At 38.1% G+C, this 21,578-nt stretch overlaps 1 protein-coding gene across 1 annotated transcript in view; it reads left to right on the top strand.

Annotated features, from left to right (window-relative positions):
- Nucleotides 1-21,578, top strand: part of AK9 (adenylate kinase 9) — a 102,108-nt gene that overhangs the window by 23,108 nt on the left and 57,422 nt on the right. The window contains exons 9-16 of the mRNA XM_032484682.1: nt 85-213; nt 3,580-3,654; nt 8,683-8,781; nt 14,586-14,725; nt 14,806-14,986; nt 17,670-17,811; nt 20,986-21,090; nt 21,177-21,254. Of these exons, the coding sequence (XP_032340573.1) occupies nt 85-213; nt 3,580-3,654; nt 8,683-8,781; nt 14,586-14,725; nt 14,806-14,986; nt 17,670-17,811; nt 20,986-21,090; nt 21,177-21,254 (949 nt within the window). The remainder of the gene's footprint in view (nt 1-84; nt 214-3,579; nt 3,655-8,682; nt 8,782-14,585; nt 14,726-14,805; nt 14,987-17,669; nt 17,812-20,985; nt 21,091-21,176; nt 21,255-21,578) is intronic.

The raw sequence follows: 21,578 nt of genomic DNA, 5'->3' as shown, positions 1-21,578 counted from the left end.
CATCTAAGTATAGGGAGGGAGGGGTCTGACTTGTAAATGAAGTAATCATTAACATAAAGACATTTAACATCTCTTTCCATTTAGGCATTTATTGCTGAAATGCAGATGGTGGCTGAAATTCTTCAACATCTAGTTCAAAGGCCTGAGGATTATCTGGAAAATATCGAGCACACTGTTAAACTTTATAAGGATATCATTCTGCATCCTTTAGAAGTAAGAACAAGATGTATGCTGAAAAATGGGAATGTCAATTTTGTTTTATCCCTAGCTAAACAGCCTTCACATTTCTTCACCTCATGTATTATCTGTCCAATTCTCCTCCTCTTGAGCTTGGTAGAATGCTGTCAAAATAAGGCTTCATCCCAAAAGCTGTTTCACAGACCAATATTATTTCACTCTTACAAAGCAGCAACGTTGCTGAAAAGTGATAAATGAATTGCATTTTTCAGAAGTCACTAGGGGAATTTATCTGTGGTTGGAGGTTAGAAAGCCCATGTTAAGAGACTATTTTGTAAAAACATTTTCAATCCATAATTTATGGTTTTATCAAAACAAATATGCACTTAAGGTGCATCTTTTATTCTCAAAGGAATTGTTAATTTAGTTAAATTGCAATCTAAAGAAGAGCTATCCCAAACTGGTTTCTCTGGCTATCCCATTCAAAGTTGATTATATGTAAACATGCTAAGGCCATTATACATTGTAATAGGAAAGTTTTAATTAAAATGATTAGCATTTTTAAAGTATGCTTACTAAAATTATGATTATTGAAAAGCATATTTTTGTGGTCAAAATCTAGGGCAGACTCTGCCCAATTTGTGTTGGAGATTTATTCAGCAAATATTTATTGTCTAGTATTTGGCCAGATACCATAATGAGTGATAGAACTACAAAGACAAAGAAGTTGCCTCTTCCTGTTTGATAGAGAAACTAGAAGAATTTATTTCATGATACTTTATAATGTTTATATATTTTTAGAGATGAGTAGATCATTTTCATTCCCATTGTCTACCCCCCTCCCATGAGAACTAAATTAGATGTTTTCTTTTTTTAACTGTAGTTGGTTTACAATATTGTGTTAGTTTCAGGTATAAAGCATAGTAATTTAGTATTTTTCTTTTCTTAGGTATGACTTTGATTCCTCCCTTCTTCCTCTTCTATCCCTGGCCTTTAAACATAGCTTCTTAAGGGTAATTTACATGTCTATCTATAATGTTCTTTCTCCTTCAACAAAAATATTCTGCATATTCCTTAAGTGACTGGCGTTGGGTATGAAATAAAGCATAATTAAAATCAGATTCAGAAAATTAGAAAACACTCATGGGCAGGGTGTTGGAGTGGGAAGCAGAGATGGTCTCTTCAAGGATAGGGACAAGGTCTTACATCCTAGCATCACCAATGCCCAGTGCTGTGCCCATAGTCTGGCGAGTGATAAATACTTAACAGATGTTCAGCTGAACAACTGATGAGATCACAAGGGAAAAAAATGACAGCTTCAATTTCATTACATGTAAAACTTCTGGAAATAATTTTTTTTAAAACCTCACCCAAATTAAAAGACAACAAACTAGAAAAATATCCATATCAAGTATGAGAAAGGATTTAAAGCTTTGATATATTAAGAGGTCATAGAAATGATTTTTTTAAGCCCATAAGGTCTCACCCTCCTGAGGATAAATGGGCAATAAATATAAACAGACAATTCACAAAAATGAAAGACAAAAGAGTAACAAGCCTGTAAAAATGTTTAGCTTCACTGATAATAAAGAAATGTTAATCTAAATAAATAAATATTTCCATGACCAAATTTTAAACGATGAACAAGGAATAAGAATTCTTAATTCCAGCAAGTATATATGGTAAAGCAAACACTCTCATATCCTGCTGAAAGGAATATAAATTAGTAGGGTGGTTTTTAAATAGCTTGTCCAAAAAAGCCCAGAAGTGGAAAACCTCTAGGCTCTGTAGCAAAGCATAGACAAAAATTGATTGTCCTAGTGCCAGCAGAGCAAGAATTTCAAAGCCAAGAACCTAAACTTTAGGCCTAGGTAACACTTGCTAAACAGTAAAATAACTGCTTTATATGGTAATTCCAGGTACTGGTATATGTGGAGGGAGGGGAGAGAGACCCTTAAAAGGCAAGAGCCAGCAACAATTCTAGTTTCCTCTGACCTGGCTGAGATGTCAGTTCACTTGGGAGGCCAAGACCACCAAAATTCAATGTTCCTCCAAAAGACATGAGGAAAGCAGGTGGAAGCAAACTAAACTGCATTATTTTCTGGTTTATATCCTGCTTCAGGAGTAACCAAGGCCAAGTCCTCATTCTCCCCTGTCTTCAAATCCTAGCTTGACTCCTTCCTGATCTGACCAGGTATATTTATCTTTAGCCTTATGAGTGTTCATACCCTTAGACCTAGTAAATCCACTCTTAAGAATCTAGCTTAAGGAAAGAATCTGAAATGCAGAAAAGCATAATGTATCATTGTTCAGAACATGGTTATTTATGGTTAAATTAATAATGCTGGCATAATGTTCCTTCTGCCTAGAAGAAAAACACTTAGAACCCAACCTCGCACAATATTATGAAAAACAAAATGCACCAGACAATTAAGGAGATGATTTTGTTCAGACTATTTCAACAGGGAGAATGCTCATTAATGAGGACTTCCTCAAAGAAAAGGAAGGGGGGCTGGGGCTTTATGGAGGCAGGTAAACAAGGCAGGTAAATCCTCGAGTCTTATGGGAATCATGGAAAAAGATGGAAATGGATCTTATCTGAGTCCTTGAGGAAGGGTGGAGGTGGGTCTTATCTCCCACCATCCCTCCTTTCTGGGAACACAAGGCTCAGATAGAGTTCAACCTTGCCAATGTACAAAAATAAAATCCAGTGGATTTTAGATTTTAATAGTTAAAAAAAAAAGTGGAAAAAAATTTACAAGAATATTAACATAACTTTGAGATAGAGAAAACCTAATTTAAGCAAGAAAGGAAATCTAAAAACAATGAGAACAGATTTCATCATAAAAATTTTATATTGCAGAAGATACCATAAATGACGTGAAAAGATAAATCATAGCAAGGTAAAATATTTGCAATCCATAATGGTTGGTTAAGACTTTCTATGAATGTTAAGGAAAAGAAGGAGTCTAACGGAAAATTGCACAGAGATTATGGTTAGGCAGTTCACAGAGATGGATATCTGGATGCTGAACATCACCCACAGCCAGGGGGATAAAAACTGAAATGAATTAATACCATTTTTCAACTAGCAGTTTGGCAGAAACTATTCTATGAATATATGCAGAGAGACAGAGGCCCCCAAACACTTTCTACTGGGGACGATTCTAAGATTTCAGCGTAGAGAAAAACAGAAAAAACAGGAAGAGAGTAAAATTCATGGTAAGAAGACTAAGCTTTTGTAAAAAGCTCTCCTGAGCACTGAAAATAACATCCATTACATGAGGCATAAAGCAAATAATTTAGCTTTAGAGATTCCTTCATGGTATATTAAGATTCTGATCTTATATTCAGTTTTGCCAATGATCCTGAATGATGAGGTTTTTCTTCTGTTATCTGCAGGAAATAATGGCTGAACACAATTCTCAGTATCTCATTGAGCTAGATGGAAATAAGCCCCCAGAGGAACTCTTCAGGGTGAGTGCAATGCTCAGAAAGAATATGCCACAGTTTGGAAAATCAAAAAAGTATTGACTAGATTGTACTTAATAAACATCAGAAAGAAATTTACATTTTTATACCACTTATTTTTTAAAAAATTCATTTTGACACAAAGTTTTGATGTGGTATTTAGTCATCTGTCCATATTTAAATCAGAATTACATTCGAATTTAAAATCTCCATGTGACAAAGTGCCTTGAAGAAAAGTAAAAGCAGATAGCAGCCAATCAACACATGATATGATGCTTAACATGAGTCATAGGGAAATGCAAACCAAAGCCATAATGAGATACAGTTCGTATCCACTAAGATGGCTACAATTAAAAACAAAAACAGACAATAAGTAACAAGTGTTGGTGAGGATATGGAAAAGTTGGAACCGTCATATATTCTCGGTTGGATTGCAAAATGGTCTGGCCACTTTAGAAAACAGTTTGGCAGTTCCTCAAAAGGTTAAACATGGATCTACCACATGACTTAGCAATTCAACTCCTAAGTATATACCCCAAAGAATTGAAAATAAACGTTCAAGTGAAAATGTGTATGTGAATATTCATAGCAGCACTATTCACAAAAGCCAAAAGGCAGAAACAAGCCAAAAGGCAGAAACAACCCAAATGTCCATCAACTGACGAATGGATACATAAAATGTGGTATATTCATACAATGGAATATTATTTAGCAATAAAAAGGAATGAAGTATTGACGTATGCTACAACATGGATGAATCTATTTTTTTTTTTAGTAGAGGCACTGAGGATTGAACCCAGGACCTTGTGCATGCTAAGCATGTGCTCTACCACTGAGTTATACCCTCCCTGCCAATATGGATGAAACTTGAACACAGGCTAAGTGAAAGAAAAATCACAAAAGATCACATAACATAGGATTACATTTACATGAAATGTCCAAAATAGGCAAATCTATAAAGACAAAAAATAGATTATGGTTCCTTAATGGCAGGGGTTGGGTGGTAGGCTTTACCACAATGGGAGATTCTGGGATAAATGTGGAGTGACTACTAATGGGTAAAAGGTTTCTTTTTAGGGTGATGAAAATGTTCTAAGATTAATTGTGGTGATGGTTGCAACTCTGAATATATTAAAAACCATTTAATTGTACACTTTAAATGAGTAAATTATGGTATATGCATTATAACTCAATAAAGCTTTCAAAAAAAAGAATATATGACTATTTGGAAATATGATATTATTTTCACTATGAAAAAAACAAATGACAATGAGGGGAAATAGTTTCCATGTTTATAAACAAATCTTGAATATCTTTTACTATTTAAATATTAAAAAAACTTCTGTTATCTCAGAAAAAAGCAAATATCTCAATAGAAAAAACAGGCAAAGGGCATGAGCAGGTAATTTAGACAAAATGTGTGATAAATATTTTTTAAAATTCTGTAATCAAATTATTAATCAAAGAAATGCAAACAGCATAAAGACTAAAGCAGCATTTTTTTAAACAAATTTATTCAATACCCAGGATTGTGGGAAGCATTTGGGAAATTCTCTTATACCCTTTGGTAGGAGCATACAGAAGCACAATCTTCCTGGAAGATAATAGGACATACAAAAGTTTTTTTAAATGTCTATAGTATATCCAAAGAACCCCAACTTCTACTAATTTACTCTAAAGAAATATATGGAGATATAAAGATTTTTGTTCAAGTTGTTTATAATCATAAAAAAGCAAAAAATATTTTGGAAAGGTTTTTTTTAATGTGTGGATTTGAAAAATTAATGCATGATTTTTGGCTAAAATAATAGTAATTCTACTTATGATAACAATACTAAATGCATCATTTAAATATGTCTCATGTGATAACTTCCTACTTAGAATGTAAGAAAGAGACGGTATGGGGTTTTTTTCCCCCAAAATGAAAATACCTTCATTCTTTTTTTTAATTGCGGTATAACTGACAAACAACATTATATTACTTTCAGGGATATAATATAATGATTCGATATTTGTATATATTGTGAAATGATCATCACAATAAGTCTAAGTTAACATCTGTCACCATACATAGTTATAGAATTTTTTTTTCTTGTGATAAGAACTTTTCAGATGTACTCTCTTAGCAACTTTCAAATTGGCAATAGTGTACTATTAACTATAGTCACAATGCTGCACACTACATATGCATGACTTATTTATTTTGTAACTGAAAATGTATACCTTTTGACTTCCTTCACCCATTTTGCCCACCCCCAACTTCTGGCAGCCACTTATTTGCTTTCTGTATCTACAAACTTGGGATTTTTTGGAAAATATCTTCATTCTGATTTTAAGAGTTATATATACTCATTGTTTTAAAATAACCAGAAAGAACAAAAGTACAAAATACAAAAATAATACAAAATAATCTTCATTATAAAAATTTTTAAATGCAAAAATATACAGTACAATATAAAATAATACAAAAATACATTACCTATTTCTTTAACACCTAATAGGTGTGTGGCATTATGGTAAGCTCTAGGGATACAGAAGGGAAGGGGTCAGATGAGTCCACCAGTCCCTCCCCTCATGCAGTATCCAATATATTGGGGGGAAATAAATATTTAAAGGGCCATTTGTGTTTAAATCTGGGAAGGTCAAGGTACTATAGGAGCTCATGGCAGAAGGGCAGAACCTAGTCTGGAGAGGAAAGCTGTATGTCTGAAATTACTTCTAGACTGCAAGTCCAAGGATGAGTAAGAATTAGACGTGAAGGCTGGGAGAGGGGAGAGAGGTGGGACAGTGCTCCAGGCTGAGGGAAGTCTGCATGAAGCCCCAGGGACAAGAAAGAGCATAGTAAGTTCTAGGAACTGAATGTAAGTCTGTAAAATGACGAGTTTTTTAGGGGGGATGGGGTACGAGGGGTGGGATAGTGCCAAAACTTTACAAATAAGCAGAGGTTGCATCAAGAAAGACCTTGTAAGCCATCTTAAAGAGTTTAGACCTCATCATGAGAGAGAGGGCAGCCAGTGAAAGGTTTTAAGCCAGAGAGTGAAAATGCTCCTATTTCTATTTAAGAAAGATCACTCAGACTGCAGTGCAAAGGGAAAGCTGAGGAGAACCAGACTGGTGGGAGGAAGACTAGTTCTGACTTTTGCAGTAGATCAAGTAAGAGATAGTGGCCTAACCCATGGTAGTAACTGTGGGAATGGACAGAAGACAAACTTGGGAGTGATTTAAGAAGTTTACATGACAGGATGTGGTGAGTGACAATGTAGGAGTACAGGGAGAGAGAAAAGCAATGCCCAGATTTTCAGTCTGATGTGGTTGGTGGCCACATAATAATAACGCTGGTGGTGGAGCCAAATTAGGAAGAAGCTCCTCACTTAGAATATGCGCTTGCTAAGATCACCCCTGATTTCCTGACCAAAGCCCATGGTCACTGTTCAGTCTTCATCTAACTCACCTAAAAGCAATATTTGACCCAGCTCATCACATCTTCCTTCCAGCTCCATTCTTCCCTTGGCTTCTGGGACCCCACACTACTGCTATAGCCCCTTCTACTCCTACACTTTGCATCTCTAATCTCTACAGAGTTGGAGGATCCCAGAGCTCACTCCTTGTGCTCTCTTCTCTGTCTACCCTCATTTCTTAGGAGACTTCATGCAGTCCCATAGCTTTAAATACCTTCTAAATGCTGGCAACTCTTACATTCATATTACCATCTCAAACCTTTCCCCTGACTTTCACACTTGTATAATCAACTGCTACTAAATATATCCAGTTGGATGTCTAATAGTCATCTCGGATTTAAATGTGCAAGATAAAACTCCTGATCCGCCATCACCACCAGCCTGCCCCAGATACACTCCTCTCACAGTTCTTTCCTCTCAGTAAATGTCACATCCATCCTTCCAGCTGCTCTTGTCTTTTTCTCACATCCCACGTCCAACCCATGAGCATACACAGCAGACTTCAAAATATATCCAGAATTTGAACACTTTTTAAAGCCTGGGACACTTTCCTCAAAATCGAGGGCAGAAGCTCTAACAAGCTTGGTTGAAACTTGCCAAGCCTGTTAAGGTCCCAGCTGACATTGGTACCCTGGCACTTCTGCCCACATTCCAAGAGCCAGAACAAGTTACATGGAAAAGCTCAATACTAATGAGATAGGGATTCCCACATAAACTAGGGAATTAACAAGGGAAGGGAAGAAAGGATGAATTGTGAGCAAATAACACAATCTACCATAGACTGCAATATACCATCAGGACTTTGTCTATCTTACCATTTCTCATTTCTGATTCTGTGTTACATATTCTTCCACATAGTGTCTGAATTAGTTTCTTAGTGCTGTCATAACAAAGGACCACAAACTAAGTAGCTTAAAAACAACTGAAATATAGCTAAAATTTACTCTCTTATAGTTCTGGAGGCTAGAAGTCTAATATCAACATGTTGGCAGAGCCTCACAACCTCCAAAGCCTCTAAGGGAGGACCCATCTTGTCTCTTCCAGCTTCTGGTAGCACCAGGCACCCTCTGGCTTGTGGCAGGATAACTCCAATATCTGCCTCTGTCTTTACATGGCTGTCTCCCCTCTGACTGAAGATGTCCCATAAAGCTAGACCTCTACAGGCATGAATATTTGGGGACCAAAGGGCAGGCTCTTACAGGTTGAACTGTGTCCTTCAAAAAGATACGTTCAGGAGCTAAACTTCAATATCTAAGTGTGACCTTATTTGGAAAATAGGATCTTTTCAAATGTAATCAAGTTAATATAAGGCCGTCATGAATTAGCATGGGCCCTAATCCAATATGGCTGGTATCCTTACGAGAGACTCATGAACACAGGGAGAAATGGCTATGTCACAACAGAGGCAAAGATTGAAGCGATGCACCTACAAGCCAAGGAACACCAAAAATTGCCAGAAAACTATCAGAAACCAGGAACAGCAAGGAAGTATTCCAGCTCATAAGCTCATGACTTTTTCTGAATATTTGAGATGTTCAAATGCCAATGTATTTAAAGACTTGTTCTTTAAATTTAGACAGTTATGGACCAACTTAAATATCTGAACCTACAAAGAGCAGCTGTGTTAACTAAACTTCAGAGTGCAGAGGAAGAAATTAATGACACAATGGAAAATGTAAGTTATTTTTAATTGTTTGAAAGTCTACCATTTCACTGTATGTTGTGACCTTAATTTGTATCCTTTCAAGGTTTAAAAGCATCTCAGGATAACTTTTATAAAAATGGATTTGATTTTCAGGAAGCTTTAATATTGGCACATATTCTCGTAGACACTAAACACAACAAAAGTTCTGAAGCAAAGAAAGACAATAAAATCAGAACAATCAACCACAGGAATAATGAGAAATAAAGAAACCCAAGTTCAGTTTAAAAATTTTGCAGCACCAAAGACAGCTAAGGCATAAAAACTTTACCTCAACTCTTTTAAGTACTCATTCATCCTCTCAATTATTCCATCAAATAAAAAAATTAAATTAAAATTACAAATTAAAAAAAAATTATTACTGTGTTCCTCGTCCTGGTACTGTGGATATGATGATGATCAAATTATAGTTGCCAAGTGATAAAAGGGACAAAAGGACTTAAAACTGGAGGATCTGATCTATTCTGGGAAGTTTAGTTTCACCTATAGAAAGGGGGGGGGGGGGACTAATGCCAGAAGCATAAAGATATCATAATTCAAGTACAATAATCTTTAAAGAAAGAGGTCATTTTGTTATTCTGTACTGTGTAATCCCTAGCCTTTAATGGGTGAACATAGCTGGAATGTGTAACACTAACAGGTGCTGAAGAGGAGGAAAGGCGGGGGCCTGGTGCACAGAGAGCCTGCGTACTTAGCCTCTTCTATGCCATCACTGGAAAGGAAATGAAAGGGAAATTTTTAAATATCTGTGAAACCTGGGGGCTTTTCCGTCCCACTGTTCCCGGGGTCTCAGCGTCCGAAGAAGGGTAGGACGAAGGCGGCATCGCGGAGGGCGCGGGCCGGGCTGCGCAAGCTCCCGTCACCGCAGCTTCTCGGGCGGTGACCCGCGCGGGGTCATGGCGGCAAGTCCTCGCGAGAGAAGGACGAGTCCCGCCCGCACCCCCAGCCCCCACCAGCCCGCCGCCCTCGAAGCGGGAACCGGGTAGTTCCGAGTGGAGGAGCCCAGCCAGCTGTGGGAGATGGCCCAGCGGCGTAATCTTTCTCGCGTGGAAACTGTCCGAGCTCCAGGCTGATCTGAAGATACAAAATAAAGACACGAATCCAAGTGGAAGAAACTGAAGGCTAAAGGCTTCGATGAAGACAGAGAGAAAGCAGAACTTATCCGTAGCCTCTGTCACCCGGGCCTAGTACGGTCTAGACTGGAGAAAGGACGCACGGGGCTGTGAGCGGCAACTTGCTCAGCGCCGAGGACAACAGCCTGGAGGACCCCCGGCTGGAGGAGCTGTGGCAGAAGGCGAAGACCTCCGGGAAGTTCAACGAAGAATTGGACAAGCTGTGGCCAGAGTTTCAGCCTCACAGGGGAAAAGTCCAGGAGTCCAACCTTCTGGAGATCTGAGCAGGACCGAAGAAATTCACGAAAACGTCGTCAGTCCCGCCAATGTGGTCCGAGTCAAGGAGGACGTGCTGCAGAGCAGACGAGCCTAGCTGAAGGACGAGCTGCGGGACATGAGCCAGGGCTTCGACCGCCCAAGGGAGTCGGCCACCAGGGCTACGGCGCCCAGGCAGAGGTTAAGGAACCTCAGGTGATGGATCTGTGGGACCTGGCCAGGTCAGCCAGATTCACTGAGAAGGAGCTGGAACCCTTTTGGAAAGAGCTACGCACTTTGAAGCCAAAATCGAAAAGCATAACCAGTATCAGAAGCAGCTGGAAATTTCTCATCAAAAACTGAAATATGAGGAGAGCTTTGGTTACAGGGAGTGTGTCATCAAGAGCAAAGAAAGAGATGCCATGTTGGAGAAGAAGACCGAGGAGATGGGCTACAAGGTAAAGAGGCATTTGCTTGGTCTGTCCCTCTCACCACAATGAGCTCTGAGCAGGGATAAAGGCGGTACCAGGGGTCTGGGACCAGGGTGCTTTGGGGGTGGCTTGTACGTCAACAGAACCTCAGGGAAGGCATGATGGGGACCAACAACAAGGGTCCTTAGCAGGAAGGATTAATTCAGATGCCCCCCGCCCAATGCTGGAAAAGTAGCTATGTGATCCCACCCCACCTGTCCCCCACTAGCAGGGCCCCTGGCCCTCGACAGAGCTGGCTGTTACCTCTGTCGAGAACGCTGATTTCCAGCTGCCTTTGGAGTGGGTCTCCTATGCTACAAGGTCACAATTTGCATCAAAATCTTATAAACCAACCACTGGAAATACTGTGTACAGAAATCCTTAAAAATATATAGCAGTATTAAAAACAACAACAGCAGCAACTGGGAGAATTTCCCAGCTAGAAAGTTTGTCCTTAGAAATTACTACAAGCATAAGCATGGGTCTAAGGTTATAGTTCATGGGACATGTGACCAAGGATGCCTGCCCTCTTTTTCATAAAAGAGCAGAAGTTGTAACTGTACACTGGAGTCATTATTCATATTCCTTAGGCAGTCCAAATCAGCACCAAATCACCTGGGAAGCTTACTGCACATATAGATTCCTTAGGCCCATATCCCATACTGATTGAACCAGAATGTCTGAAGATGGGATCTAGAGATGTATTTTTACGACATCCAGAGGGGATTCCTATACTCACTTAAATTTGAAAACCCCTACTTTAAAGTTTGGGGCACTTCATGAAGGACCCTGGCTAGTCAAAGTTGATTAATCTTTAAGTTCCTGAGTATTTTGAAGAACTTTAGATGGATGCTCTTCAACTAAAGGCAGCTGATTTTAAGAAAACTAATACAAAGGACTTGAATAGATATTTCTCTAAAGAATATAAATGGCCAATAAAACACATGAAAAGACAGGTAGATAGATATTCCAAAACCCAGAAAATAACAGATGTTGTTGAGAATGGGGAGAAATTGTAATCCTTGTGATGAAAAATGGTACAGCCACTAAGTAAAAGAGTTTGGTAGTTCCTCAGAATGTTAAATCCAGACTTACTATATAATTCGGCAGTTAGACATTCCTAGATATATACCCAAAAGAACTGGAAGCAGGGACTCTTAAACAGATATTTGTATACCAGTGTTCATAGGAGTTTTATGCACAATAGCCAGGAGGTTGAAACTACTCAAAATGTACATCAGTGCATGAATTGATAAACAAAATGTGGTATATTCATATGGTGGAGTATTATTCAGCCTTAAAAAGGAATGAAACTCTGATATATACTAAAACATGGAAGAACCTTGAAAACATTATGCTGAGTGAAACAAAACAGACACAAAAGGACAGATACTATATGATTCCACTTAAATGAGGTAACTAGAATAGGCAAATCCCTAGGGACAGGAAGTAAAACAGATTGCCAGGGGCAGGGGGAAGCTGGGAGCAGGGAGTTATTGTTCAATAGGTACAGAATTTCTGATTGGGTTAATGAAAAAGTTCTGGAAATGAATAGTAGTGATGGTTGAGACCATTTCAAATGTGCATAATGCCACAGAATTGTACACTTAAAGATCATTAAAGTGGGAAGTTTTATGGTATATATATTTGACCACAATTATAAAAACAAAAACCTCCTCGTAGATTCTACTCTCCAGCCAGGGGTGAGAACCTTGGTTTGAAGGGATGAGAGAGGCACAAAGACTTTATTGTGAACTCAGACTCTGTAGTAAGAGTGTGATAGCTGTAACATCTGATGAGCTGTTAGAGAGGCGGGAAGGAGGGGTGTGTGATGGGAGGAAGGCTGGCACCCAGCACAGCAGACAGTAAGAGCATTGGTTTCTCAAATCCGACAGATAGGGATTTGAGTTCCAGATCTACAGCCAACCAGATCTGTGACCGTTTAACCTTATCCTTTATTTGATTGTTGAAAAAGCTATAATAATCCCTACCAGATAGTGTTATTATAAGTGTTATAGAAGTTAAATTAATTGATGCTTGTGAAGTATTTAGAACTAATGGTAAAATTCAAAATATCTAACAGCTGTATTGCAGAGGCAGGGATGGCTTCATAGGCCAGTGACCTGTGCAGTCACACAGGACCCTGTACACCATTAATCTACTGCTCTGCGGTTGCAGTCTTGAAATCATTGATAACTTTAGAACAAGGGCCCTGTATTTTCATTTTATACTGAGCCTGGCCAATTAGCAGATGCTGTGAGGGGGCATTCACCTACCCACCACAAAGCTGGCAGTAGTGCTGAAAAAGAACCTTTTCTGGGCCAGGCATTAACTATTTAATTGCTGGATTGTGGAAGGGACACATGCATTCTTGCAAGATCCTCTGGTTCAGTCTTTCCAGAAAATAAGCCTCCAGCTTTCCGATTGAAGTCTTCTGGAGGAGTGGTGGCTGAGTGAAATGGGGCATTGGCTCTGGCTACCAGCACCTCCTCTTAAAGATTTTCAGCCAATCCTCCTGTCTTCTGCTCTCTATTCCCCTGCAGAGGTACTGAAGGTTCTGAGCCTCGCTAGGACTGTGCAGTGACTTGACTTGGTTGTTGCTGTCCTCACCCCACCCACACCCATGCTTGACATCACAGCACTGAGCTTTCACTTTTCTTGGATTTCAGTTACCACTTGTCCACCGGCTTTCTAGTTTACAAAGGTGTGTAGCTGGGGCTGCTCTAGTCTCTTCTCCCGTTCTCTGTGTCCTTGTGAGTTCATTTCTTTTTTCATTCCTCTGCTGTCATTTTCCCGAGGTGTTAGGAAAGCAGCAAACACAAATACATGTGTCCACTCTGCCTTGTTTAACCAGAGGCAGTCCTGATCATTTTTAAGACTGTAGTATCAAACTCATTTGAAATCTGTCTTCTAATCATCCTTCAGTCCCTGCTAGACACGTGGCCTCAGTTGAGAGAGGAGCATGGTCTGCTATTCAAACACTTTCCCCCGGTTTGGACAGGAAAGAGACAATAAGGAAAGAATGCCTGCCTCCTGACTTAACTCGGTAGTTTCAGTCCCTGGATCATTGTCTGTGGACTCTGGAGAAGGGTGGTAGCCCAGTGTGTTCCACCGACGAGGTTCTCAGTCTCATGCAGCTCCTCTGAGCATTGACAATTTCCTTCCCATTTAGCTCCTTCTAGCCTTCAGATGGGGACATCTATGCGGCATCCCCACAATGGGCCTGCCTCTTTGCTTTCTAATGTTGCAGTGGTGCAGGCAACACCAGAGCTCCCATTCTCATCTGTCCTCCACAGTCAACTCCGGAGCCAGTACACCTGTGAAATCCCCATCAGAAGGCTGGAGCCAGCCTGGACCCGTCCCCTTGGCAGTTGCCCACCATGCCATCTCCCCCGAGTTCCCTCATCCCCTGCCAAGGTAGCACTAGGACAGTGACCCTCTCAGCAGTCTGCAGTCTATGGAGGAGTAGTTCTTAGCTTCTCCGGAGATCACCAACAGAGGGTTGTTGAGGGAGACTTTACATTTAAGAAGAATGAAAGAGCTAAGTCAATGCAGATCTGCATATAACACCTTACTATTTTAAAACTTAGATAAATTAACTAAGAATCCAGTACTGTTTCAAACCTTTTCCATAAGAATTTTTCAGAATCTGTTTTCTGAAACAGATAATAGAAAACACTCTACCTACCTTATGCTTATTCTACCCTACAATAGAAAATACTCAGTACAATTTAAACAAGGTATTAAAACAGAAATGAAAACAATTTGCATTATTAAATTTGGGCAAGTGCAGAATGGTTGCAATTAGGAAAAAAGCCAAAATTTTCTTTCTAAAATATTTTATAAATAGTAAAGCACTATCAAATAAGAAATGAAATAATAATGTGAACTTTAGCAGAACTTATGCCCACATTTTTAATGTTGTGTTTTTTATTAACAGGACGAGTTGTTCCATGCTCTTGCATCCTATAAACTTATTGCACCAAGATACAGATGGCAGAGAAGCAGATGGGGACGTACGTGTCCTGTGGCTTTAAAAGAAGGTAACATTTTTCAAGGAATGCCAGATTTTTCTGTAAGGTAAGAAAGGTTTTCAGAATTTAGTTTTTAAACTTGCCCATACCTCTTTTCAGTTGTTTATGATTATGGTATATTTTAAGTTTTCTAGGTAAGATATACTGTCTCTCATCAGAAGAAGCATTTAAAACATTTTTATTGAACCCACGTCCCTATCTGCTTCCACCTATGCCAGCACCACCATTTAAAGTATTCATATTTGGACCTCAGTCTTCAGGGAAGACAACACTTAGCAATTTGCTTGCAAAACATTACAAAGGAAAGGTAACTCCATAGCTAGCTAGCTAGCTTTCTACCTAGCTGTATTTGATTATGCTTTGTGGGATTTTAGGGGGCTGCTCTTGTCTCTTCTCCCATTCTCTGTGATTATGCTTTGTAGGATTTGTACTCAGTTTGCTTAATTTTACAGTCAATTGGGTAATTGTTCCACTGCGCTTGCAATGGGGAAGGCATCCTCCTTATTGCAGCTTCCAGGCCATAGCCACTCCCTGCTTCTTGCTTCCCAAAGTCCCCAGATTTGACTGCTTGTCATGCAGGCTATGCCACTCCATTACCTTTCTTGGTTTCGCTCATCTACTGTTTCCTTGGTTACACCTTTCCTGGTCCACTGTCACTCTCTTCACACACTCACTCCTGTCGTAATTCTTAGTGATTTCATTGTCTACCAAGATGACCCTCCCAACACCCTAGCCTGTCAATTCCTTGACCTCTCCCCACAGTGATCTTGTTCTCCACTCCCAGTAAGTAAAGAGAAATTGCTTTTAGCTTAGAGCAGAGTGGTAGCATTAGAGGTGGTAAGAAGTGGGCAGATTTGGGATCTAATTTGAAGACAGAGACAAAGGATTTGACGAGGGATTGGAATGTAGAGGAGTTCCATGAAGGCCAGTGGGGCTGGAATGTAGAATATGAAAGGAGGAATGGCACAGGTGGAGATGGCTGAGACATAGTCAGACAATGCAGGCCCTGGGAAGGAGTTTGAATTTATTCCAAAAGTTGTTGAACTCTTTTAAACACAGGGGTAACATTTTCTACTTGCTTTTAACTTTTTTATTGTAAAATCTGACAAACACAGAAAAGTGAAGCTCACTGTTAAACACAAAACAAACCCTCAAATAACCACCACATAGGTCAAATATGGAACCCCAGCACCTCAGAAGCCCCCTCAAGCCTCTTTCTAATATCGATCCTCTTACTCCTCCCACAAAGTTACCCACTGCCCTGAACTTTGTGATATTCATTTCTGTACTTTTCTTTTATGGTTGTACTATGTAAGCATACTTTCAAATAGCATAAGTTAGTTTTGCATACTTTTTTAACTTTATGGACTTGAACAGTTTATGTTCTTTGTGCCTGGCTTCTTTCACTTGACATTATAATTGTGATATTTATGCATGTTATTAAATATAGCTATAGTTTATTCATTTTTTATTTTATATTTTTATTATATTATTATTTATTATTTTATTATAATTCAGTTCTGTTGATTGAATTATATTATGATATATTTATCCATTTGAGTGGTTGTTAAAACTTAGGTTGATTCCAGTTTGAGGAATTGTAGATAATATTGCTGTAAACATTCTAGTACATGCCTCCTGGTATACACATGCATGTCTTAATGTAGTTTGAAGATACATCTAGGAGTAAAATTTCTGGGACGTGAGGTGTATACATACACATTAAACTTGTGTATATAATGCAAAACTAGTTTCCAAACTAGTTCAACCAATTTACTATCCTATTAGCAGTGTATGAAAGTTCCACATTCCTACCAACTTTTGTTATGATGAGTCTTCCTAATTTTAGTCATCCTAGTGGGTATATTCCACTGTGGTTTTAATTTGCATTTCCCTGATGACTAGTGAGGTTCAACATTTTTTCATATGTTTATTGGCCGTTCAGATATTCTCTTTTTGAAGTGTTTGTTCAAGTTCTTGCCCATTTAAAAATTTTTTGCATATTACTGGTAGGAGTTCCTTATAATGTAAATTTAAACTGCAATGAGATATTACACCAACTAGAGTGGCTAAAATGTAAAATATTCACAGAACCAAGTGTTGGTGATGATGTGAAGTAACTTCAGTTTTCATACTTTGCTGGTAGAAATGTAAAATAGTTCAACTACTCTGGAAACAGTTTAGTGGTTTATTACCACCAAAGTCAAACATATATTTATCATATGACCCAGTAATTCTACTCCTAGGTATTTATCCAACAGAAATGAAAACATACGTCCACAGAAGAGACTTACAAATGTTTATTGCTACTTTACTTATAATAGCCAAAACAAAGCAACCCAAATGTCTATGATGAATGGATTTAAAACTATGGTATAATGATACGATGATACAACTCAACAATAAAAAGGAACAGATTACTGATACATCCAATTACACTGATGAATCTCAAAAGCATTATGCTAAGGGGGAAACACTTGGAAAAGATTATATACTGTATGGTTCCATTTATATGAAATTCTAGAAAAGGCAAAATTAATCTATAGTGACAGAAAACAAAGTGGTTGCCAAGGGCCAGGAACTGCCTAAAGGAGCATCAGAGAACTTTTTGGGGTGATATAAATGTTCTGTATCTTGATTTGAGGTTGTTGTTATATGTATATATTTGTAAAAACTCATGGAACTGTATATTTAAAATGGGTACCTTTTGTTGTATTTAGATTATACATAGTGTTGATTTTTAAAATATACGTAACTTGAATATATATTACATGATTGTGCATATATAAATATATAATCCTACATGAAAAATATGACTGAATTCCTATGAAAGCAAGTACTCAGAAATCAGTGAATTCTGAAAATAACATACCTCAAGCAGCATTAAGATTTTTGAGATAGATAGCTATAGAAATAGATGTAGATGAACGATGTGTTTAATATTCACAGTAACTTGTGCTTATGTTGGTTTTCTCAAATATTCTTTGCAGGTAGTTGACTACAATAAACTTGTTCAACCACGTTTTGATGAAGCCCTTGAAATTTTAACCAGAAATACTATAGCTGAGGCCACTGAAGCAGCCATTAACGTTGTAAAAGAAAAACTCACAGAATTACAAGCTAAAAGACAAGGTGAACCATTTTTTAAAAAATATGTATTTTAAGCTTAGGTCAACAATTAATTAAGCCTGGCTACCTGAGAAATTTGCTTATCTTGGTATCCCAGCCACCTTGCACATTGTAGCCTCTTAGTAAATGGTTGAAGAAATGAATATACATAACCTGAGTCATAAACAGAGAAAAGATTTCAATTCTAGACTTCTAAGGAGAGGAATCAGAAGAGCTTCCAAATTTGAATTTCATTACCTTTATAGATCTGCTTGCTGGGCAGAGACAGAGCAGAATTTACACCTTTATTTACACCAATTGTGATGACACCCGCACTTCACCCAACTCATGGAGTTTGCATTGCTGCTGCTGCTGGTGGTTGTTGTTTTAGGCTCGTGTGTCAGTCTTGATTGTAATTAAATATTTCTATTTGGAGAATATAAATTTCAAATTTAAAGAGTTATAAAGTAGTGAAACTGGAAGAAGACTTAGTGATCAGTTAACACAATTCTGTGACTACATGTGAGGAAACTGAGGCACAGGAGGTTAAATGGCTTCCTAAAACTCATTCAGCTAGTAGCATAGCTGAGACTTGAAACTTCTTCTTCTTCTTTTTTTTTTTTTTTTTGTTGTTGTTGTAGTAGAGTCAGTTTGCAATGTATCATTTTCTGATGTACAGCATAATGTTTCAATCATATATATACATACATGTATTTGTTTTCATATTCTTTTTCACTATAGGTTACTACAAGATACTGAATATAGTTCCATGTGCTATACAGAAGAAGCTTGTTGTTTATCTATTTTATATATAGTAGTATCTGAAAATCTCTAACTCCCAATTTATCCCTTCCCACCTCGTCCCTTTTCCCCCTGGTAACCATAAATTTGTTTTCTATGTCTGTGAATCGGTTTCTGTTTTGTAAATAAGTTCATTTATGTCTCTTTTTTAAAAAATTCCCCACATGAGTGATATCGCATGGTATTTTTCTTTCTCTTTCTGGCTTACTTCACTTAGAATGCCATTCTCCAGGGAAATCCATGTTGCTACAAATGGCATTATTTTATTCTTTTTAATGGCTGAGTAGTATTCCATTGTATAAATATACCACATCTTCTTTATCCAGTTATTTGTCAATGGACGTTTAGGTTGTTTCCATATCTTGGCTATTGTAAATAGTGCTGCTATGAACATTGGGGTGCATGTATCTTTTTGAATTAGAGTTCCCTCAGGATGTATGTCCAAGAGTGGGACTGCTGGATCATATGGTAAGTCTATTGTTAGTTTTTTGGGGGATCTCCATTCTGTTTTCCATAATGGCTGCACCAAACTGCATTCCCACCAACAGTGTAGGAAGGTGCCCTTTTCTTTACACCCTGTTCAGCATTTATTGTCAGTTACATTGCATAGCCTCAATGTATAGTAAATGCTCAATAAATTTGGCTATTATGTCTTCTGTAATGAGGAAAATTTTATTAGGAAGAGAATATTTGGAATTGAGGCAGTGTTGGCTATAGTAGGAGATGGCATACTGCCGTAGTTTCTGGGAAATCCAAACGGTGGTGGTTACAGCTAGTCTAAAATTGTTGGAGCTAATCTCAAGTTTTGGATCCAGATCTTTGAATGTGAGAAAGATCTCACATAGTGTGTAGGAAGTGCTGCACTGAGGATTTGCATTAAGAACAAATGTTTAGGTTAAATGACTTTCATGTATTCTAATTCCAAGCAGTCATCAGTGCCTCTACCCACTGCTAGAGGGATGCTAACACTGCCAGGATGTTCTGGTAAAAAGACACCCTCTCTTCCCCATGTGTCTAAGATAAGTACAACTGGTTACAAGAGTGCCAACTCTAGTTAGAAATTCTACCAAAACCAATCAGTAAATGTCAAAAGTAGCCAAGAAATGAAAACTCTCATTTTTCCTGGAGAAAATCAGAAACCTGCTCCCTCTCCCCTCAAACCAAAACTCTGTATCTCCTCTAAAATAATGTGATAAGGAGTGAGAGACAGGAAGAGGCAGAATGATCAAGAGAAAGAACACTGGGACTTTGGAAATAAAGGTTCAAGTCTCAGCTACAGTCTCTTCAGCAAGCAGTATTGGGAAAGCTGGACAGCTGCACGTAAATTGATGAAGTTAGAACACTCCCTCACAACCATATACAAAAGTAAACTCAAAATGGCTTAAAGACTTAAACATAAGACACTATAAACTTCTTAGAAGAAACGATAGAGAAAACAGCAACAGCAACCTACTTCAAAGTCCTGTCATTCAGCAATTGCTTGAGTCCCTGCTTGTGTTAGATGTTATTCTAGTTAACTAGAGCTACAGAGGTGAGCAAGACACATGAAGCTGCTGTCCTCACGGTGGGTACATTTTAAAGGGGGTAGAGAGGGGGGAAAGTAAACAGAAAAAATATATAACACAGTAATGGGGCAGGAGGGGATTGGAGTAGGGGCACTGGCGTGTTTGGATGACCAGGGAAGAGCTTTCTTAAGAGGGAACATTTAACTGAAACCTGGATCAAGAGAGGAAGCTTGCAGGGCTCCTGGAGGACGATCAGTGATCTACAATGTTTCTTGGAGTCTGTTGTGTTTCCTTTCACATCAAATTAAGGCATAAAATCATAGATTTTAAAGCTTTCCACAAATTGCCATCTCTCACCAAATACAGAAATAGATGCTATCTCTCATAACGCTGCAAACCTATGTCTGTTTTTTTTTTCAAATTCACAATTACTCGAAAGTTGACAATAAAGTTAACCATTCTTAAAATTTTAAAAAATTGGAATTTTTTTTTGCTAGGAAATTTTACTCATATATATATATGTATGTATATATATGTATATGCATATATACACATATATATATATATACTTTTTTTTTACTCCAATAAATTTTCAAGAAAATTTTGTCGGTAGAGAATGTTGAGGGTTTTTTAACATAGAAAATTATATAATAATACAGAGGATGGCAGCTAACATGGAGCTGGCTTCTTGTGTGTACCAAGCCCTTTCTAAGATCAGGATTATCTCGTGTAATGTTACAGTGGTGTTTTCGGTTTAATGATCTTTATTTTGCCCAGTAGAAATTGAGACAGAGAGATGAAATGATTCATCAAAACCATACTGACTGAGTTAGTCTCACACCCAAGCCTGTCTCCCTACCCCCAGTTGACACAGCAAATTACTATCTTTTAGCCCAGTCAACTTCAGAAGACCCTCAGGGAGAATTTGAGAGGAGATACGTATTCCCAACTGGTATATATAAAAGCACAGAAGAGTTGCAGTCATCACTTGAAGATGGTAAAGAAAATGTTGCTAATGTTATTGGCCAGATTTTTCCTAATGTGAACAGATTAGCTAATAAGTATATTATTCTTCCACTGTAGTGTTCACTCATGAATCTCAAAGAAAAAGCTCTTTAGAGGACAGTGAAGGAGCCGGAATGAAGTCATATGATAAAGATGGTAACAAAATGAGCTACTAATGCCATGCTTATGGATTTCTATTTATTTCATTTTTTATCATGTTTATATTAAAGCTTAAAATTACACCCCTCCCCCTTCAAATAGGAAACTTAAGGAGAAAAAGAGTTAGCTTCTCTCTTACAGATTTAAACTGAGCAGCTATAGAACTGAAATAGATTTATTACAATGAAGAAGAAAACATAGAAACTGAGGAGTCTAATACAATTAGAACCCCGACCAATGTTTTCTGTTTCCAAACATGACACAGTTATTATCATATAATAATAAATTATTTCTTCAAAGGTCTCTGCTTCCCTTAAAATG

This window comes from Camelus ferus, chromosome 8 (assembly GCF_009834535.1).
Source record: "Camelus ferus isolate YT-003-E chromosome 8, BCGSAC_Cfer_1.0, whole genome shotgun sequence".
Lineage (NCBI taxonomy): Eukaryota > Metazoa > Chordata > Mammalia > Artiodactyla > Camelidae > Camelus > Camelus ferus.
Note: the sequence above shows the minus strand (reverse complement) of the source record. Positions and strands in the feature narration are given on the sequence as shown.